The following is a 22,360-nucleotide window of genomic DNA, read 5'->3' on the forward strand; positions in this document are numbered from 1 at the left end:
CTACTTATTGCAAAAAAAAAGCACCGCTTAGCAGAAAAATACAGAAGAATCTGAACTCTGTTAGCTATTCCACCTAAACATTAGTTACTTAGAGGATAATTTGCAAAAAGAAGAGACATAATTTAGAGGTTTGAAGTGTAGGATTTGAATGAAAGTGTCAGTGGAAGTAGGATCCTTGACTGATAAGGGTAAATTATTATGAATGCTCTGCTTTCTAAAAAAAACAAACTAAAATTTAAGAAAAAATAATAAGTAAGAATTTATGTTCTTGGAGCGGCTTCTAATTTTGCAAAGAAGAAATATTTCAAGACATGAGGAAAGGAATAAGCTGTGAAATCTGGCAATAATTTAAAATGCACATAATACCATGCATATTGCACCTTCAGGACATTCTTGTAGCTTCTAGAATATTATTTTTTAGCTTGCTCAGAAAAATGAAAATCTAATATTCTAGAAATATAGAAAAGGAGGTCTACAGTGAAGAAATTAAAAATCTTTTAGAAAATATAATCATTACTTTGGAAAGAAAAAATTGAAGGGACTGTTACATCCTTGACCAGGAAAAAGACCGAACAACATGCTCATACTATTCATGTTAAAAGAAGCAGCAATCATTGAACCATTTCCTCAGGCTTATTTCTGCTTTGTTTTGGTTCTTCTTCCTTAATATTTTCAAAAGCCAAAGAAATGGAAGAAAAACAGCAAATGGTCTTTCTGTAACAGAAAAGACAGGATTTATCTCCAAGTCTTTGAATCATCTGACAAGAAAAGCAATGTACAAGTAACCAAAAGTGACTAATGGTTCATGGTGCTTAAACAATGAGCTGCTTTAAAACAACTGTGATATCAGAAAGCACTTATAAAGCCCACTCCTTTAAGGAATCTCAGAGAATCCTAAACCTGAAACACTTGGAATAATTTCCCAACTACAGAAAATTATGCCCCTTCTGTCATCCAGCCAGCCCAAGTCTGAGGAGGATTTCAAGGACAATGTGTGTTGATCCTGATACCTCTGACAGTAACAGCTTATTGCATTTTTCATGCTTGCCAAATTAATGACTGAATGATTAATCATATCTTATATGTAATCCCATTAGCTCCTGGTTTCAACCAGCTACGGAGAATGCACCTCCAGAGGTGGAGAGCAGACACATCCATCCCCAAGACACATGAGAGGTTCAACATGATTGAGTGATATTCACCTACACATAAAAAATACAATCAACTCATTTAATTGCCATCTGCCTTTTGTAGTATCGAGTCCAGCATTAACTGAGATTAGAATTTCACCACCCCACGCAAGTTTATAATTGAACTTTACATGGTCCAACTCTCATTAGAGCTGTTCCAAAATTGAAAACTTCCAATTCCTTTACCATATATATATATATATATATATATATATATATATATATATATAAACATTTAACCAAGTCCTTTTCTGAATCACAGAATTTATTTTGCTAAGAAATAATTTAGAGCTTACTATAACAAAATATTGTAAGGATTGTGCAATCACATTCTTTTACTACATGCTAGCAAAATAACATACTGGACTTAAAGAAGACTTTTTAACCAATTTCCCCACAAGATAAAATGACTCCCAAAATCAGACTTTTTTGTTTGGATGATTTTTTCCTGGAGTTTAGCCAGTATATCTTAAAAAAAAAAAAGTTTAAAAAAATCACACATTTGTTATGTGAGTCACGATCTAACCAGCAAAAGACAACATGAGAAAATAGAAAATTCTTCATGAAGTTTTTAATGTAATTCTCTCCTCCAGATTTTTAATTACAGTTTTAAAAGTTTAAATGCTTTTTAAAGTGACTTATCAGATAGATATTTCTAAGTATTCTCTGACCAATATAAGTACTTTCTAATGACTGTTTCAACAAGGCTCTTCTCATCTTTCCATCAAAAAAATAAATTACAAAACCTTACCTGACTTTTGATTATTTTTAAATTAGACCTACTGCCATCTTTAGCTTTTATTACTGTACAGTGAAATAGCAATTATTCTGAAATTATTTTATTATATAATAGCCTCCCACATATTCTATTTAAATACCTATTAATGAATTCTTTTAATGTGCCAAACATTGAATTCATATTTTTGTGTTCTCTCATTTAAATAGCATGGATACAAGTTTTTCATTGACAGTAATACCATGTCTTCAAGGTACTGGCACAATACAATTAATTCATGCATCTCAAAAGAGAAGTGGGGAAAATATAATCTTTCACATTACTTACACCATTGTTACTGACCCGTTATTTACATAAACCCTTCCTGAGGTGTCATTTCACTCCTGTTCCTGAAGATTTGTGAGCTTATTAGATTTCATACTTCCCTCCCAAGTTCGCAATATTCGACATTTAGACAGGAGGACGAGATACATTTCCCTGGAACTGTCAGACAAATCTCATTGTTGGAATATGTCCTGACTAGTGATTCACCCGCAAATGAAAGCTTACAATTCAATATAACACCATCTAAGAGGAGACATGGATTAATTCTTATAAGATCACATAATAAAAAAGGCAATCAGAAATTCACTTTGTGTCATTACAATAAGGATTCATCATGCTTTTCAATTCAAAAACCATCACAGGCCTCATAAATTTGCTGGGGTTTAAATCTGTTGCCAGAATTCCAGCACATTTTTATCCCTTTGCTGGAAGAATTTGGTTCCAGGAAATCTTTTCTCTCTCCCTCTCCACCCTGCTCTCCCCTACTTGATTGAATTATTCAGCTAGATGAATTTAACTATGTCACATAACAGGATGGGTGGGGAAAAAACCCAACATAGCTACCCTAAACCACACAGTTATGTCAATAAACATCAGTAAACATCCTAATAGAGATGCAGCTCACATCCAATTTCTCACTACTCCAGCATATTTCATTTGAGCAATTTGTATAAATTAACTGGGCCAAAAAAATATTTTTGGGTAGTGTAAGGTAAATTTCTCCTTGAAATATATATGACTAATGCTAACTCAATGAATGCTTTCCTCCATAATGAGGTCTTTATTCTTTTCATTTCCCTAAAAGAAACCAGAATCAACTTTTTTTTTCCTTGCAACGTGTTATGGATATTTGTCTCGCCATACTAGACAGACTGGGGCAAAATCAATGGAGAACTTGTTTAGTCCAGCTGCTCTCTGCCTTTTCCTAGTCAACCACTAAGGACAGACCGAAAGGTTGAGAAAAAAAAAATCCTATCTCCATGAATACTCAGAGAAAACAAAGAATCAATCCTTCTCATCCAAGTGTTTTCTCATTGCAATATTTTAACTTTTAAATCCCATCCTCCTTTGTGCTTCTGCTTTTCACAATTTCACTGATTAAGCCAAGATATTCTAATATAGTCCCTGGATCAGCTATAATACACTTAGCCTTTTAGATTCTGGACAAAAATATGCCATTCATATTGCTTCTCATCTAAATAACCCCCTGAAAACAGCTTATTTAAATCTTCATTGCTGTGATCAAGCATGACACTTTCTCTTCTACAAATGACATTACAAAATTCCTTGTAAAGACTGTCTCTTTCTCAGCTTGCTGTTTTAAGCTGAATTAATTGTTGGGGTTTTATTCCACCTGGCATTCTAGCCTTGTCTTTCCTCATTCTCTTTATTGCAACAAGGTTTACAAGCCACCAAGGACAAGCATTAATAAAGTAGAGATTGTTTTTAACAGTAGTAATATAAACCAAGATCAGAGCACATTTAATTGCATTCTCAGGAAGAGAGATCCTGGAAGATCTGTAAAGCCATGGCATGACAGCATTATACCTTCAACACTACATCACCAAAAACAAACAGCAAACTTTCTTCTATTGACTATAATATACCAGATGCACCATAAACCCACTAAGAAGGAAGTTATGAAAAAAATCAAGATTCATCTGCTACAAATAGTTATGGTGATGGGATGGATATGCAGAAAGTTGAGATCTATTTTAAACCTCAGTAATTACAAAGTAGTTTTTAAAAACACTCAAAGGAAAGGATCAGCTTTTTTCAGAAAATTTGAAACACAAAAATACTTTTCTAGAGTGGTGTGAGAAGAATATGGTCTGTTTTCTTACAGTCTGCCTCTAAACTCAAAAACTCTCCCAAGTAGCCTACTCCAATCCATTCTAAATGCTTAGCTAGTGAACCAGATATATTTAATGAGAAGATATTAGTTCTGAGTATCCACTAAAATTTGAAAATTGAAAATATCATTATGAGTAATTGCAAAAAAAGAAGCCACCTGAGCACCAATAAAGAAAACAACAGCAGCTAGGAATGTAAGTAAAAGAGAATTTGGAATGTTGCACCTACAAATCACAAGTTCAAATATTAACTGGATTGAAGGACAACAAGAGACAATTTGTCTCAGTTTCAGTCCTGATGGAAAGTGGACATTTATTAAAATCTTCATAATGTGCATCACTGACTATCTTACCTGAAGCCTCAGGAAGGAGACCTGTGACTGAAAAGGTCTGAGAAAAGATAAAATTTATCTTTTAAAATGTTTCCTACAGAGACTGAGCACAATGGCAGGGCAATGCAATGAGCTATACGAGTTTTGTGGGCAATACTAAAAATAATTTAAGAACAACTGCAGCAGAGCTGACTTTCCATTGTATATATTTTGATGCTAATCTTATGTAATACATTTGGTGCTGATCAGCATTACAAAGATCAGTGCTCTAAAAATATCTGAACATGACAGATAGATAGATAGTCTTCAGCCTGTATCTCCATTCATTACATTCACTAAAAATAGAATATTAAATTACAGAAGGGCTTGGTTGTACTGGCATGCAAAAAGGTGTCATCTGAGTTGGCTCAAAGAAATACCTGGCTACTTGAAGAAAGGGCTGAACACTGAAGAGTTAATATCCAAGAGTTTCCTTGCACCCATCCAGCAGTATTTTAAGTTGCAAATTAACCACAATGCCACGGACAACTGCACTCTTTTCAAGGTCTAAAACTCTGGTAGAAACACCAAATGCTATATGAAAATAAGTCAAGTACAGCTGACAAGCTCTGCAGATAGAAAAACATGTTGTTTTTGATGTTGTGGAAAGTATATATTTTGAAGTTCTGGCAATCTAAGAAAATCTTAAGACCAAAAGCAATAAGAAGAAAATCACATCTCCTAACTTTTGCCTTAGAGAATTATTTACAGCAGGAGGAAGTATGAATTCCAGATGCAAGAAAAAAATTACTCCAATCTGTCAGCAGTTTAAGCTTCCTCTTGAACAGATTTTGCATCTCGCCTTTGTTCAGTCTCAGTCACATATTGGCCACACCCACAGCTGTAAATTAAAGGCTGCCAGGAAAGGTCCCTGGATCTGACATGACTGTCTGCACCACCACTCTGGTAGGACACTCATTAGCAAGTTCTTGGCCAGGGCCAACAGCCTTCCCCAGCCTCCAGCTGCAGCTCAGGAGAGGCAACCCTGCAGACACCAAGGCCAGGAGGGCTCTGGCAGCCAGGCACTGCTCTGGGGAAGGGGAGCCCTCCCCAGCCACAGTGCCCAGGGGTGCTGTTACCCTCCCACCTCAGAGAGATGTTCACAGCTGGGATGGCAGCTAAATTCCTGAGTGTCTGTCACAAACCCTTCCTGACCTTGTGCTGCCAAGTGAGAGTGGCAGACACTGACACAAACACCAGGGTGACAGCGTGGAGCCATTCAATAGGCAGCCCTTCTGCAGCAAAAACAAACACGTCCTGCTGATCCCTGAAGTGAGGCCAACACAAATCGGAACAAACCTTGATAGTGCAAATTTGCCTTCACAGAATGAGACCAAGCTCATCTACTTCCTTACATTTACTGTTCTAAGGATAGTTATGTGTTTTCAACACCCATACTCTCTTTGAAAAACAAACCCAGACCATCTGGGGACAAGCAGTCAGTGATTGGGATATACATGTATATAGTGTTTGCCTCTGAAGAAGGGGTTGACAAAACAATTAATTGGTACACTTTTCTACTTCTGCTTTTTTTTTTTTTGGTATTTACTTTCTTAAATTATAATCCACTAAAAAAAAAAATCTGTCATCAAGCACATGCTTCTAATCATTATGACAGATAATAATACTTCACAATAACATAGTCCTAGTTACACAATCTAGTACCAGTTAATTGAAAAGTAGATCTCAGTAAATGCTCAGAAGTTTAGAAATAATGTATATTAATGTTAATCACAGAATTTTTATGTTAGAGTCACTTTGCATTTAAACATTAAGCCAGTTAAATATTCAGAATTGTTTCACAACATCTGAAATCCAGTTTCACCATTATATTCAAAAACAAGATCAGGCTAAATCAAAGCTTCCCACTTACTTCCCAAGAAACCTTTTGTGCCAACATATTACTGCTCATATTACTGCTCCAGTGCTCTGCAACCGATGCACATTCTAGAACCATGCATAACATTACATAACTCAAATATTTATTTAAGTAAATATAAATAAATCTTGATAGTATACTACTGAGATCCAGGACAGTGAGAAAGAGGCTGCCTACTCTATATCACAGATATCATCAGCTGATGCTGACTTTTCCCTAAAAACAATCCAGAATCTTAAAACGTCATTCACCCAAATGTTCCATACAAATATTCTTATGTCTGAAGTGTACAGTCATCTATCACTTTTGGGATCAGAATTACAAATTTTCTCTCATTTTGTCTCCTGGCATGTCCAATAGTGGAGGTCACCAATAAGTGATTCAATGTCCTGCCCTTTGAGGATACATGACAACTATTTGAACCTTGGTGCAGTGACTAATTTTTGAGACACTTAGGTATTCTCTTTAATCTCAAAATTTGCTTCTCCTCCTGGGTTTTTAGCATTTTAACTTTGAAATATGTAAAATACACCATACATTGTCTTACGTTTTCTTAAGAAGACTGGGGAAGAATTCTTCAGATTGCCAGGAAGGACTGTGCTCTCTGCACAGTGCTTAAAAATTTCCAAGGGGCAAATGTGACAATCACAAACACCACAACCATTGCCCAGGCTAAAATCCTGATGAGAAGCCAAGCCTCTATCACGAGGTATAAAGGACAGTTTAGTAGCTGAGGGCAAAGGTTATAGCTCTCCCAGAGCACTGTCCTCAGCCTGTATTTCGAACCTCTGCCTCATTCATCTGCTTTTGTGATATATGTGGCATCAGCTCAACCACACTGAGTTAAGAGAAATTTAAAAATTATTCAAATTCTCTACTTCCTTCCTCCCTCATTACACCCACTCTCCATCTCCACATTTTGAGGGCTTCCTCTCCATGATTGCTTACAAGTCTGACAGCGGGAAAGATCTCCATTATATCATCTGCCTGCAGCCTCTTGTCTGCTGGAAAGATCCCTTTTTTTAGATAAACTTATTACTCCATAAAATACAATATTCCATATTTAGGAAACACTCCAATTATAGGCGATCACAGCTCCCACCGATTTTAGCCTTTTCTACCCCAACCTTAGAAAAAAGTCTGCCTAGTTTAGTATGGCCATGCAGGTTCTTGCTTTGTCTGTATTTCAAGCAGACATGAACTTTCTCTGCTTGTGCTCCAGGCTGAGGGAGTGCTGTGTTCAGCAAGGTGCCACAGCTGAACTGGTCAGCATGGACTGGAGTGGAGCTAAAATGTGCTCTGCCATCTGGCAACACAGTAGAGTGAGTTTGTGTCTGCCTAAATCACGTAAGCACACAATATCCTTATATATAAATGTTTTAAAGACACTTAATCCACCAGAATTTGCCAGCATAATTGCCCCCACCTGCTCTGAAAAGTAAGTGGGCAATCTCATTTTTACAATCCTGCCTCTGCAAATGACTCTCTGCTTGTTTATTGGCCAATGGATAATGTGTCTCTGAGGATGCCTCTAGTGATGCCCTGTGATGGGAGGAGTCAGAAGTCACAGCCTCCATCAGACAAGGCAGGAAGGATTGCTCTGGGACACTGATCAAAATTCATAAAGATAGTCTGACAGGATGACTGTAACTCTAGGGAGGAAACTGGTAGAGGTCTCCAGGTTCACAAAGTAGGAGAATCACACCTTCTCTAAACAACTGCATTTTCATGTTCACAGCACAACACATTTCATCTATGTGCACTGGGTGGGTGTGTTAGTGTATTTCAATCCACCCACTTGACAAGCTGAATAGAAACAGCACAAAAGTAAGAGAACATGCAGTACTTACATTCAGGTAACTGAAATCATCACTCTAAAACCGGAAAGAATGCACCAAAAGCCCCAACAACAAATATTGTTTCCACCAGTCCTGTGCTGGGAAGGGAATAGACTAGAGGATCAAAGAGTGCTCTTCCATCTCCAGTCTTAAAATTTATTGATCTTAAAATTACTATCATTTTTATTTTTTTCTATAAATAAATGAAAAATCTGATTTATAGCAGCATATTAACAAAGCCAAACATGAGTTCTAAAGGCTGCAATCAAGGAGGCATCTTTTCCAAAAACTAACAGACCAAGTCTATTTCCTCATTATAGAAGATTACTGCAGAGTATTACTCTGAAACAGTGGTCTTTCAAGTGGGGTACATGCACCACAAGGATTAGGCAAAACAAAATGGGGTGCATGACAAAAATATCAGAACTTCAACAGTACATGTACAAAAGTTATAAATAAACAAGAATTCATGTAATGAGGGTGCATGCTCCAAAAGTTTATACTGATAGAAATGCATAACCAAAAATGATAAGATCACTGCACTAGAGGATCCTGCCACACAATTACTACTGCCATGTCAAAGGCATGTAATAAAGATGCAGGTGAGTTTTAAGTTCTCTTTTACACTTCTCAACTATCAGTTGAACAAATGGCTAAAAATATCTCTAGGAAGCAGATTTGAGCTCCTATCTTTTGTTAAGGAGCATGAATTCTCATAAACACCCCTAATTACTCAACTTTTTTTTTTTTGTTTTCAGGAAATGGAACTTCTTTCCTTCTCACAAATCTCTGCCCTTCACTGTACTTATTGTAAGAATTTGATGGAAGAGCTAATTTTCCTGACATGGCCGGTTAAACAGGAGCACAACACGTTGTATGTATCAATCAAGACAGATGATTAAAGGTATTTGCAAATGGGAATGGATGATTCCCCTGGAACTGAATAGAGGGGAAAAGTTAGGGTTCTTTTTCATCTAGGTTACCTCACTTGCAAGAAAAAGTGGCCAGTGAACAAAATCTGGCTCAGTAAACAGACCATTCATTAAAATCTATGCACTGGATTACAAGGTGCAAATGCAGAAGAGAGGAAAATTTTGTTCTCATCCAAAACATGATGTTCAGATTTGTTAATATCTTTTCCAATGTGGAATGGGAAGGATGTGGAAATGGTGACTAAACAGAAATCTGGTGGTGTCTGTAATCATTATGAAGATGTCTGGCCTCTCTGTTTCAAGGAAAACATGAATAAGAAGAAATAAAATTATAATGGCATAAAATATACCAAGCACACTTTCTCAGCACCACAAAACACAGGACAGGTGGTGAAGACGAAAGCTAATACTCTTAAATTAACAGAAATATTTTTAAATCTAGTGCAATGTCTAATTAGCCCTTCAAACTCTGTATAGTAGGAACATCTGCAATTACACTGAGTGAAATTAGGACAATAATTCTGAATGCTGTCTGGCATACATCAACCACACCAAGCATCAGCAAGGGATTGACTAAAGATTCACCCAACAGCAGAATATATCTACATACTGCTGCTTCCAGACATTATTATCTTCTCTGAACTGGTTAATAAAAGAACAGGTCTCAGGTGCAGCAAGTTCTTGATGTGGGGAAAGTTGAAAAGGGTACAAAGCCACAAGTAGCATAAAAAAGTGTTTTGGATTTACAGGAAGAGGCCATTTATTCTTAGTAATTTTTGCTTTAGGTCTGTATGTACAGACTGACAGATGCTGCTTTTGCTCAAAGGTAACCTTTGAATCTTGAGTAACATTTTTCTTGTTATTTTTCTATTTAGGGATACCTGGAGAAACAACCTGAAATCTCAGTGAATTCCTTGTTTTGTGAAACTGAGTAAATAAAAACCCTGACATCAACAGCAGAATGTCTCAACCTTTTTAGAACTCCACATTTCAGTTTTTCACCTGTCAAATCTACCTGCAATATTACAACATTTAAAAAAGAAAATTAATTACTTTTTAAAGTCTCCTGACCCCATCTTCCTTCACTGAGAATTCTGAGATGGTTTTGTTTACTTTTAATTTGGAAGAGAACTCAATTTCAAATTCCTCCAGGAAATTAAATGTCCATCCCTGGCAGTGCTCTGTTCCAGCTATCAGCCATGAGGCATCTGAGCGGATATGTTCCATGGTCCCCTTCTCAGCTGGGAGAGGGGGACTATTGTTGACTCCAAGCTATTGTTGGAGGCTGGATAGCAAGATTGAATTAAGATTGCATTCTTGGTTAAACCATTAAAACATAATGAAACAGTGCTGTCTAACATAGCTCCTATTCTATATGTGGTGCACATTCCAGGCTCAATCTGTCTGCCCAAAAATAGGCACCAAAAAAAGGCTAAGTTGTTCCAGATTATATCCAGAGGGCTGGCAAGCATGGCACAGGACAAGTGGGAGAGCCATGCCCTGCTGGAGAGGCAGCTGGAGGCTAGGAATGATATTTCAGCACTTCAAAGATGACTCTGACACTTATATCTTGGCAACTGTGTTGAGCACTTCTGGCTTTTAAATTTGTAACATGTATCAGCAAGGAAAGAAAGAAGTTTTAAAAAAGGGTAGCTGTGCAATATTATTTTACAATTTGTAGTTATGTGCCTCAAGGATACTGATGTTCATCCTGCCAGCTTGGCTAATCCTATCACTTAGCTTTTTAGTGTTTCAAGTTTGCATTTTCAGTTGTCAAAATCAAGAAGTTCAAGGGCTCACACTCCCTCTTTCCTCCCACATTCTTTTACTTTAAGGTTAGCTAACACAAAGCCACAAATTATATACTTATCATCTTATTTCTAAGTATCTTGGTTTTTTCAGAGTTTCTTATGAATTTTCCAGCTGTCTGATCACAAAAAAATGTTCACTTCCAAAGAATCCACTGGCCAGACTCTAACAGAGACAATGAGCACAACCCTGATACTTTCACAGTTACAGCTGAAAGGTCTTTTTTTTTCCAGTTGAATGCCAGTATTTGACACCACACTCCATGACACATAGACAACAATGTATTTTTTTTACCCATGATGACTCTCACAACCTACTAAAAATCCTCATTTCTGTCATGAACAAATTTCATTCTGAAAATATGAAGCCATGATTTGGTATCTTTAAAAGCAGACTCAACTTAAGCACTATGCTTTAAATAGTTAACAAAATAATGCTAACATTTGTTTTTATCTTAAAGTCTAAATTATTCTTTATGGCCTTCATGACTGCTTCACCTACCTTCCTTTTCCATACACCAAGTCAGCAAACTTCCAAGATAATTCATCCAATAGACAAGGTGAACAAAGTATGTGTTACTGAATTTCAATTTTTTCAAAGCTATTCTGAGATGGCAGAAATGTAAAAGGTAAACAGAAAGCATACTAACTAAATTGCTGCAATGTTTGTAGCCAATTGGTAACAAAAATATTAGCAAGCATCTTTCTTTAAATAAAACATATAGTGATTGATTGTTACTGGAATCTGAGTCTGCTGTCAGAATTAATGTTGTTTATTAAGTGAAATCTTGTTTACAAATACAAGTAGTTAGTCATTTCTGGTGGGTCTGCGTATTGCAAAAACTTATTTTCATCTCTTCATAAAAAAACTATTATAATTTCAGCAACAGTCCTTAGGAGAAAATTGCTCATCTAAATTTTTTTTGTATGATGACAGTATTGACTGTACTATCCACAGGCTTTTTGGAGGCTCTTACCAAAAGGATAAGGCTTTGGGGATCCTTCTTCTATTCAGGTTAACACTAGATACCACTGCATGGTAAATAATTGGAAATATATGACAAATACAAGCAAATCAAAGGTCAGTTAAATACATGTCAAATAATAATATATGGAAAAAACACCCAAAATTTCTTGCAGGTAGTGAAAACTAGTGAAAAAATTAGAATAGTCTAAATTTTAATACCATGAAGGTGCTGTATCATGTAACTAATGTAGTATCAAATGTTGGTTAATAAAGAACTGAATTTAACAGTCTTGATTTTGTTTAATGACAGCTACAATTCTGAGGTTTTAAAAATTAATATGGCAAGTTCAATTTGGAGTTATACAGATAAATTTTACTGCTATCAATAGACTGACTTTGTCTGAAGGCCGAATTTCATTGATCATGTTCATAAAAACAATGGAGAGTTAATTGGAAGGTTTTGTCTATCTGGATTGCTTAACTCTTATGTTCTAAATCTACAAAACACTGCAGATGAAAAAACATTGCTATTTAGAAATTTAAAGATACTTACAAGCTGCTCTGATTTTACACCGAATAGCTGGATGGTCTTCGCCACATTTTTAGCCACAGCTAAACTCAGGTCTGGATCAACAGCAGCCACATTTAGCTCACTGGAAGCAAAGATTACAAATCTTAATTAACAACTAAACAGTGCTGTATTGAATGCTGTATTGGATCGATAAAGAATTAACTATGACTACACAGTACATGGCACGTCAATTTAGAGAGAGTAACACATACAACCAAGTCTTTCCACGCACCGTAATTCAGTTTACAATTTAACAAGTCATTTGGGAATTTTATGCGCAGTGTTCCTATTCTAGTAGAAATGAGCAAAGTTTAGGAATGACACTTCAGTATGAAATCACTATTAGTAAGCCATTCAAAAATATTGACAGCAATTAACTACATTCAAGCTTTGGCAGCAGCCTTCAAACATTACAGGTGAATACACAGTCATTCAACTCTGGAATTACATGAGCTGTGCAGAAATACCCAGGGGATGCCTTAGCTTGACACAACTAATAAGCTGTGTTTTAGGCAATCCTTTATAGTAAAAGAGGCCCCCAAGGAATGACAGGGAACAAACGAAGAAGGAAAAGATTTCTAAATTGCTTCCTGTATTTCTTCTTCATTAACGTCCCCAGATCTCCAACGGCTGGGGCTGCATTCAAAACTGCTCTGCTGAAGACAGGCAAGCACAAGAACCATCATGTTGCTAATGGTGAGTTTAACCTCTCTCAAGAGCTGGAGAATCATTAGGCACCCCAGCTTGGAAAAATCTTCTCTGAGAACTCTCTAGGGCCCCAAACATTATAAGCTGAAGGTCATTCTAGAATACTCAGCTGAAATTTCATAATTTTCATGTTGTTTTCCTTTCTCTTTTGCAAGGAGCAAAATAGTATCAGTCACCACACCAACAGACATGTTCTGGGCACCTGTAACTCCCAGTCACAAGTACTGTGACAATATTTAATATTTTATACATACACACACATACTGTGAATACTGCCCATCTTTTTTCAGACCTTATTAAACAGAGTAGTCATTACCAAAACCTTATGAGGGAAAATGCACCATTGGTAATTTAGGTATCTCATTCTACAAATTCTACCTGGAATAGTCATCTTTACCTATCATCTTGCTGTTTTACTTTAACAAAATACTTACACCAGGTATTACCATTTCCAGCCAAGCAACTACCACTTCCCTTTGACACAGTCAGGAAAATTAAGATACCAGACATTGACAGCATGTAAAGTTTCTCTTCCTGATCTTTTATAAGCTTAAACATTAAAACTTATTCCAGAAAAACAAAATACAGAAAATAAATAATACAATATATTTATTTTAAATAATAATAAAGAGATGCCTATCTTGCTGCATTCAGCATTGGTGCAGCCTCACCTTGAACATCATGTGTAGTTCAAGGTCCCACAACTCAGGAAGAATGTGGTGTTATCTGCCTGTGTCCAGAGGAGGGCAAGAGATCAGGTGAAAGGACTGGAAAGAATGTCCTGTGAGGAACAGTGAAGGGTGTGGGTTTGTCAAGTCTGGAGAAAAGGAGGGGCAGCCTCATTGCCCTCTACAGCTTCCAAAGCAGGGGAAGTGGAGAAGGAGGTGCTGAGCACTCCTCCCCAGGGTCCAGTCAGAGGAGGTGTGGGAATGGTTCAAAGCTGCATGAGGTGAGGTTCCAACTCAGCATTAAGGAATCACTTCCTTAACAAGAGAGTGGTCAAACCCTGGAGCAGGCTTCTTAGAGAGGTGGTTGATGCCCCAAGCCTGTCAGTATTTAAGAGGCATTTGGACTATTGCATGAAGTATTCATGCAGTTGGACTGGATTTATCATTGTAGGTCCCCTCCAAATGAAATATTGTTCTATTGTGTGTTATCCTATCCTGTCCTATCCTATCCTATCCTATCCTATCCTATCCTATCCTATCCTATCCTATCCTATCCTATCCTATCCTATCCTATCCTATCCTATCCGATCCTATCCTATCCTATCCTATCCTATCCTATCCTATCCTATCCTATCCCATCCTATCCCATCCTATCCCATCCTATCCCATCCTATCCCATCCTATCCCATCCTATCCCATCCTATCCCATCCTATCCCATCCTATCCCATCCTATCCCATCCTATCCCATCCTATCCCATCCTATCCCATCCTATCCCATCCTATCCCATCCTATCCCATCCTATCCCATCCTATCCCATCCTATCCCATCCTATCCCATCCTATCCTATCCTATCCTATCCTATCCTATCCTATCCTATCCTATCCTATCCTATCCTATCCTCTGACTTGATTTTTGCACTAATCTACTTTATAATTAAAGAGTAATCAACCTTTTACCACTAAGGAAGTCTCCTTTCTAAAACCGTAAGTTATGAAAAAATACATGTTGAGTATTTCCAAGATACATTTCCAATGCCTCATATGTGCATACCTGGCTATAGTTTTAATGATGCTGTCAAGCTCATCAGAAGAGGGAGGATTCCGACCTCCAGGAGGAAAGACAAGATTGATGGGGTCAAACAGTCGAGACAAGGATTTTGACAAATAGGCAGCTTCATATTGTTGCAGTGAATCTTTCAAGGCCTTTTCTGGACTGTGCACATAAGCAAAAGTTACTACACTTTAAATTAAAATACACAATGGCATTAAATCTTTCCAGACATACAAACTTTGCGATCCTGAACCTGTTTTTCCTTTCTGCTTTTTAAACATATGCATATGAAAAACATTCTTCTGATAAGTCTCCCACTGACTGCTCAAGAACATATTTAAGTCAATACAATTCTCATATAAAATATTCATTTTATCTTACATAAGTCTAGAAGTCATAATAGGCTTGATAAGCCTGTTTCAGTTTGATCTTTCTGATATCACTTAGATCATGTTTATTCTATGATGTATAAACTAAAAACTGTGAATCATAACAACTGAGCATTTGTCACACTCAAATGATTGCAGTGTCATCAGGAGAAAGCTAGTGCTGTAATCACAATACATACAAAACTGAATTTTCACCCAAAGAGACAAAAAGATAGAACTTGTTCAAAAGTCAGAGACTGTGAAAGACAAGACAAACCAACACTGTTAGACATATAGCTTAATGAAAAGCCTAGAGCTCTAAAATAGCATTAGAGCAGTAACTGCAAGAGGGGAAAAAAGCCTTTCAAATTCTCCTGCAGTGACAATTTGAATAACAGTGAGTTTTAAAAAATATTCTGTTTTTTTACAGAGTGCAAAGATTTATATTCTATAGTCATACACTTCATAATACATACTCATAATCTTCATTTTTTTGCATGAATATATCCTGTGCATCTTCTTCCATTTGTTGTAGTTCAGCAAAAAGATCAGTATTTCCACTTGTGTTAAAATTCCTCTGAATATTTTGACTATATTGTTGGAGGCGCTTCCACAAGTCATTATAAAGCCTCAGTAATTTCGGGTATTCTCCTTCAAATGCTTGTTTCAAAAACATGGAGGCTGTAAAATAAAGCAGTAAGCAACACACAGTGCTAAGTTCAAACTAATTTTTTTATTCCTATGAACAACCTCTATCCTTGCATTTATATCAATGTTACACAATATTATCCTAAGTTTAATATAAATAACGTAATATTTACAATTCAATTCAAAGTGACATAACTATAAATGCACTTGACAAAGGATGTAAAGCACCAGTAAAAAACCCACAACTGGAAGACTAGATATGAAAAAATTACTTTATTTTGTACAATAAATGTTTGGTATCAAACTTAATTATTATCATCCATTTAAGACCAAAGGGTAATTGGAACTCTCTAAATCTAGAGATTTGCTAACAATATCTTGATGGAGGATAAGTGTGGGGCTGTGCAACTTTGAATATAACAATTTAAAACAGACAAAGATAACTCCTCTGAACCAAAGTCTTCAGAAATGTGATGAAGGAAGCATATGTTTTATGCACACTTCTCAAAACAAGGTACTTAATATGCAATTCCTAAACTTATCAAAGAATGATAAAGCCAGTAGAAAAAGCAGCATTATTTTCAGCCTTGAAAGGCTTGCCACAAGTAACCGGAAATGAAACAAATGTACAACTGCTTTAGCAACTGTTAATCTTGATCTAACATCACTCATACTGTAGAGATTTCCCATTACATTAGGAGATTAACACTGTTCCATTCATTCATAGGTTTTTCAGGTTCCAGACATCTGCCCCATTTCACCCAGCCTGTGCTTTCAACCCAAATATATAATTTTGAAAAATGGGGAATTCACATTTATTATCAAAAACAGAGTTATTTTAGGTCATGAAGCTATGTTTACAAAGACTGTCCCAACCTCACACAAGCAGATCATTATCTAATATCAAACCTTTTCAACTGCTATAAATTTCTATTTTTACACTATTTTTCTGATATCTTGTCTTCCTCTGATCTATATGATCCAGAACTGACTGATGTCAGTGGATTCAGTCACCAGAAATTTATGCTAAAATGAACATTTTCATTTAGATGCCTTGCTGAAATGAAAAAATCTGTATCCCCAAAACTCATCTGTAGCAAGATAAAAACATTCACATCAAACCCCCTCATAAACGTTTATATGAAATACATTAATAAAAACTGTAAGTAATAAAATAGTTTTGCATAGCTGTTAGAAAATGTACAGCTGACAAAATGTAAGAATTCCCTCAGTTCTGCAGTGCTGACTGGTCCTGTTAACTGATGTCATAAATTTACAGTCTTCAGTGTGAGTGCTGAGAACAGGCAGCACGTGTTCAGTGTGAGCACAGGAGGCTCGGGGTATGTACATGCTGCCCTTAAAGCAATGCATAAGGCAAACAGTAAAATTAATATGTTTTAACACAAGATGCATACATTTTCTTTTGGGATCATCTAGTTACTTAGCAACCACTGAGTATGAATCCACCAGCTAGCTCCTCAAAATTATATTGCTGCTATAAAGCCTGGAAGGACCAAATTTTGAAGGGCCAGTGCAATAGCTGAGATCATAAAGATAAATGTGCATCTTATGCCCTTCACCTCTATGTGCAAAAGATTAAATTGAAACACTCTATGCAAATGTGAAAGATATATTTATGAAAGTACCAAACTCACCTATGATCCAACTGCATGCTGCATTAGCATGTTCTGGTAATAGAACTGTCTTGTGTTAACACATGATTTATATTTAATATCCCTTGATTGTATTGGCTATTTGCAAATTACACATGTAGAGAAAATTTGGTATAGTCAGAATACCAGCTGTTCACCTGCATTTATATAGAACAATTTTGAGGTAACTAAAATCCAGTTTATAATAGAATCAAAAAAATGACTGAAATCTGATTTTAACAACCAATCAGTGTTTCATAAGAAAAGAGTAAGAATTTACCTTTAAAATCATATTACTAATTTTGAATCTGGCAAAACCACTTGCTTTAGGGAGTATAATGTACAATTCCAAACATTTTTACCTCCACTCACAGTTAGAAAAATATTTTTAGTTATTAGATAACAACTACTTAATGAAACAGAAAATATTTCTTTTTGAAAATTCAACCATAGTTTAAGAGGATCCTGTCTGGTCACAAACCCAGAAGTTATAAACACACAGACCTTGTGCTGAGTGAACCACTGCTACAGTTCTGGTAGAGGAGATATCAAGCAAAGGACTTCCTGAAAAGTGAGATTCAAAATAATTACAGAACACATTACAAATCATTTATACTGAATACTTACAGTCTGTTGCTGACTGAAACTGAGAGGAAAGTGTTTGGGTTACTGCAGTCCAAAATTTGTACAAAATATCAGACTGGCCATCCTAAGAGCAAGGGATAAAAGGAATACAAGTTTCAAAACATGCTCTTTCCAAAGAATATCAAGCAATACAAATGCTTCCAGTCAAAGCTGCTCCTCAACACTGAAAATAAAAACAAAGTAAGTGAAATCTGAGAAGTTTTCCTCAGGTTTAGAGCTAGAAAAACTATTGGAGAAAACAAAAGAAAAGCTTCAGTCTTGTCTCAAATTAAATATTTTCCTTCAAGTCTGAGCAGAAATCTCCCAGCTCTCTAGGGGTGTGAGAGCAGCACACCTCAGGAGCTGTGTTAAAAAACCTCCCTGCATTGCAGTGACCTTCCCATTCCCTGGGAGTTCTCGTGCCAGCTACACCACAGCAATCATTCACTGCCATTACCACGCACTGGCAAGCTCCAGCCAGGGACCAAACCACTGCACACAGAGCAGCTCTGCTTCCCAAAAACACAAACCACACAAAAATACAGGGAACCTCACAGCTGACTCTTCACTGTGTGGTGCCAACAGGGCTTGCAGTCAGAAGTGGAACCAAGGGAGCACACCCAAGGGAATGTGCAGGGGCAGGCTGCTTCCCTACTGCCCCCAACATCTGGCACTTAAAGTCAAGCATTAAAGCATGATTTTTGATCCCTGTCAGTTTGAGGTAGAAAAAAAACTCCAGGAGATGAGGATGGGTATCCTGTCCTGCCTGCTTGTTAAGATACTTCGAAGACTGTTCAGTGTTGTCCTGGGAAGAGAAAACCCACTCTGAACAGAAGGGTTTTCTTCCTTGCATGGTGTACATGTCATCCCTTGACCTGACTGCTGCATTAACCAGTTTGACCAGATCACTATAAGAATGATAATCAGAAAAGAAAAAACATGTCACTTTCACTTCTGCACTGCCCAGCAGTACCACAAAAAGGTGGAGATAATTATATTTAAAAGTCTTGCTACTCCAAAATGAATTACTACTACTTAAGATGATACAGGAAAAAAATGGTCTCTTTTCACTAGCAGCGGCAATAATGGGCAAAGCAAAAAATGTCTTTACAATGTCATTCCTTAACAAGTACCACTGCATCCCTCTTGAAGATCTGTTCATTACCACACAATTTCAAGCTCCAGTTTCAGTTAAAAAAAATCATCTTAAAGAATGAATATAAAATCTGAAAATCAATCGAAGATATAGTGATAAATCTAAATGTAATGATAAAAAATAGGATTATCATCACAAACTCTGCAATTAGATGAGGAATTAATACAACTCTACTCCTTATCTCTAAAGATAAAGAAAGGCAAAGCTTGTGGGTCATGTGTTAAGAATTGAGAGAGGACATCTTTTATGCTGTTGGACTCATAAAATGTATGATAATTAACACTGAATGCTAAAATAAACTGGGATTACAGAATCTCATTTTTGACTGCTTGAGGACAATGATGGATTTAGAAACTGAAGTAATTTATTTTATAGCTATGTTTGTATTTTCTGTAAAATTGTACTTGACTTTCACAAATGGACAAAGTAAAATTAGAATATCAGAAAATTATTTTGAAGGTTCACTGCATAAAATCTCTTTTCTTTGATAAATTTATTGCGATAGCATAAACGTGAAATTACTTAACTCTTTATTTCACAGTTTCAAATTTAGAACATGAAGACTACTATAAAACAAACAGCCTTTCACATCAAGTATAAATTAATTGGCTTTCACATTCTCTATCCCAGCCTGGAACAATGGTTGTCTATTGAGCATGGTCACTCAATTCAAATTCTAAATAATCTAATGGAGGTGGAAAAATACTTAGAGAGAACTTTCAAACTTTTTTTTTGTATAATTACCATTTACATTTCTGTCACTGTCTCAGCAGAAAACACAGTGATTAAAGGGTCCAGAAAACAAATATGCATGTACCCCTCCCCATCAACATTGCTATCTTAATTGTCAGATTCAACACGGTGACAAGTAACAGCAACACGGGATGATGCTGTATGTTGTGTGTCTTCTAACCTGGGCAAAGGGTGTACATTAACTGTATCAGAATTTTGTAGGGAAGAAGGTCCTCATGGCTCAGCTAGCCAACTGCATTGTGGATGAGGAGAGACAGAAGGGAAAAGCTTAATGAAAAAGTCAGATAACATTTCCTACTGACTGACTACTCAGTCAAAAATGTTTAGTGGAAAAAACAAATGCCCTGTTTTCTAACTAACTAAAATACTATCTCCAGAGTGCTGGTTGATTCTATAACATATGACAAGAGATTTCAGTTTGTCCAGTGCTGAGATGCAGTCTGTCTGGAGGTGAAATATAGCTGCTGATTAATAGCACAGAGAAGGCCATGTAAGAGTTTGTGGCAGAAACTAGAGAATACTGTTGCCTACGCATCCACCAGGGGGTATTTAAGTGGGTGGACTGTAGCTACCAAAACTGGAATACAGCAAGGCATTAGCATTAGATACTCCAGAGGGAGTAAAAAAGGGCCATATGCAACCATGAGCATCCAGAAACAATTTAATTTGTTTAAATCTGTAATTTCTTTTGCTTACACATTATTTGATATATTACTTTTGAAGGTACATTTGAGTCTCTCACTGCTTGTTTTTTAAATTATGTATTCTAATAAGGATTAGATTTATGAGAATTATAATTTAACTGCTTAAAATGTAGCATGCAATTCTATCCGACAATAATCAATACCAGAAAATTACAAGGAAAGGGTAGCAAAAGGAGTGTTTTTCTCCAGCAGGAAATTAAAGGAATGTCCCTTGTACTGGACAACTTCTTCAAGGACTTAAAAGATAGGCAGGATGAAGCTGGAAAAGGCAGTTCTGCTTGCTTGAAATGTACACAGCAAATCTACTGGCTCATCTTAGTGCATGGAAAGTTTATAAGCCTTCCCTATGCTTCACATACAGCATTGTGAGCAGCAAACCACAGTATCAGAAAGTAACTGCTCTTTTGGGCCTTTTGCTGTCAGAAAACTGAAGTCAGCTAGCTAAAACGATCTTCTCATCTTCCCATCTGGAAATAATGAATATAGTCCTCCTCCACACTTACACCAAATATCCTCAGACAATGTATGGGAGCATGGGGTACATCCACATTAGTGATTCAGTGTGTAGACAGGGCCCTCCTTGGTCCAAATCTGTCTTGTGTCTAGTACCTGTCTTGCAGAACACACTGAAGTGTGCTAGCAGAGCAACTTCCACTATTCAAGGAATGCACTAGCAAATATTTAAGTTTTAAAAGAACCACTTCAGCAATTAAATAGCTTTTTGCAGCATATCATCATATAGTTGTAAAATAATCCACGAGGATGTACTAATATTTCTATCAATTAATATTCTAAGACTTTAAATGAGGAATTTTCCATTTCTCTTGCTTCTGAAAATGAAATAGAATTGGAAGATGTTAAATTATTTACACCCCCTCCAAAATAAAAATGCTTGCTTTGAAATCTAGTCACAAGCAGATTAACATCTTGTGATACAATCCCTTGTAGCAGGAGCAGCTGACAAGATGAGTAATGAACTGCATCCGATTATCTTTTCAGCTCTGTAGCAATCATTTTCCAACAGCTTCCTATGCCATAACCAACAGCACTGGGAAAAGGTCACCGTTCTGTCACACTGTCCCCCCTCCCAGCGTACGTGTTTAACAACACAGAGAACACATACACCTTTGGAAGCTAAGAGGTGTTATTATCTGGCACAAAGCTTCTTTCAGGTGCATACTGTGCACATAGAAAGCTTACATAAAACATCCATACATAACTGAAAATTTCCAGAAGTAAATTATTGCACTTTAGCATAAAATAAAATGTTATTTCCTCTTGTCATGCGATATGTTTTTCCTTCAACAAAAGAACCTTAACTGTAATTGATGGTATCTAAAACTCATGATAGGCAAGATTCAGGTTGACATACACATATTTTCCCCATCATGAAATATACCAAATTAAAACTATAAACATTAATTGCAAGCAATTGTAAGACTATAATGGAAAAACAGAACTTTCCTTCCAAAGCAGATCCATTTAATGCAGCACTATAGAATGAACGGTACTGTCTGCTTGCAGCTTTATTTTGATCTCACAGCACAGAAAATCTGCA

General features: G+C 36.5%; 1 protein-coding gene across 2 annotated transcripts in view; it reads right to left on the minus strand.

Moving 5' to 3' along the window:
• The window catches only part of COG5 (component of oligomeric golgi complex 5), a 174,166-nt gene that overhangs the window by 29,120 nt on the left and 122,686 nt on the right, over positions 1 to 22,360 (minus strand). For both annotated transcript variants that reach the window (XM_050970033.1, XM_030237724.2), the window contains exons 11-14: positions 18,193 to 18,274; positions 15,742 to 15,946; positions 14,898 to 15,059; positions 12,452 to 12,551 (exon numbers count right to left, since the gene is read on the minus strand). In XM_050970033.1, coding sequence (XP_050825990.1) covers positions 12,452 to 12,551; positions 14,898 to 15,059; positions 15,742 to 15,946; positions 18,193 to 18,274 — 549 coding nt within the window. The remainder of the gene's footprint in view (positions 1 to 12,451; positions 12,552 to 14,897; positions 15,060 to 15,741; positions 15,947 to 18,192; positions 18,275 to 22,360) is intronic.

Source organism: Serinus canaria, chromosome 1A, assembly GCF_022539315.1.
Source record: "Serinus canaria isolate serCan28SL12 chromosome 1A, serCan2020, whole genome shotgun sequence".
NCBI classification, from domain to species: domain Eukaryota; kingdom Metazoa; phylum Chordata; class Aves; order Passeriformes; family Fringillidae; genus Serinus; species Serinus canaria.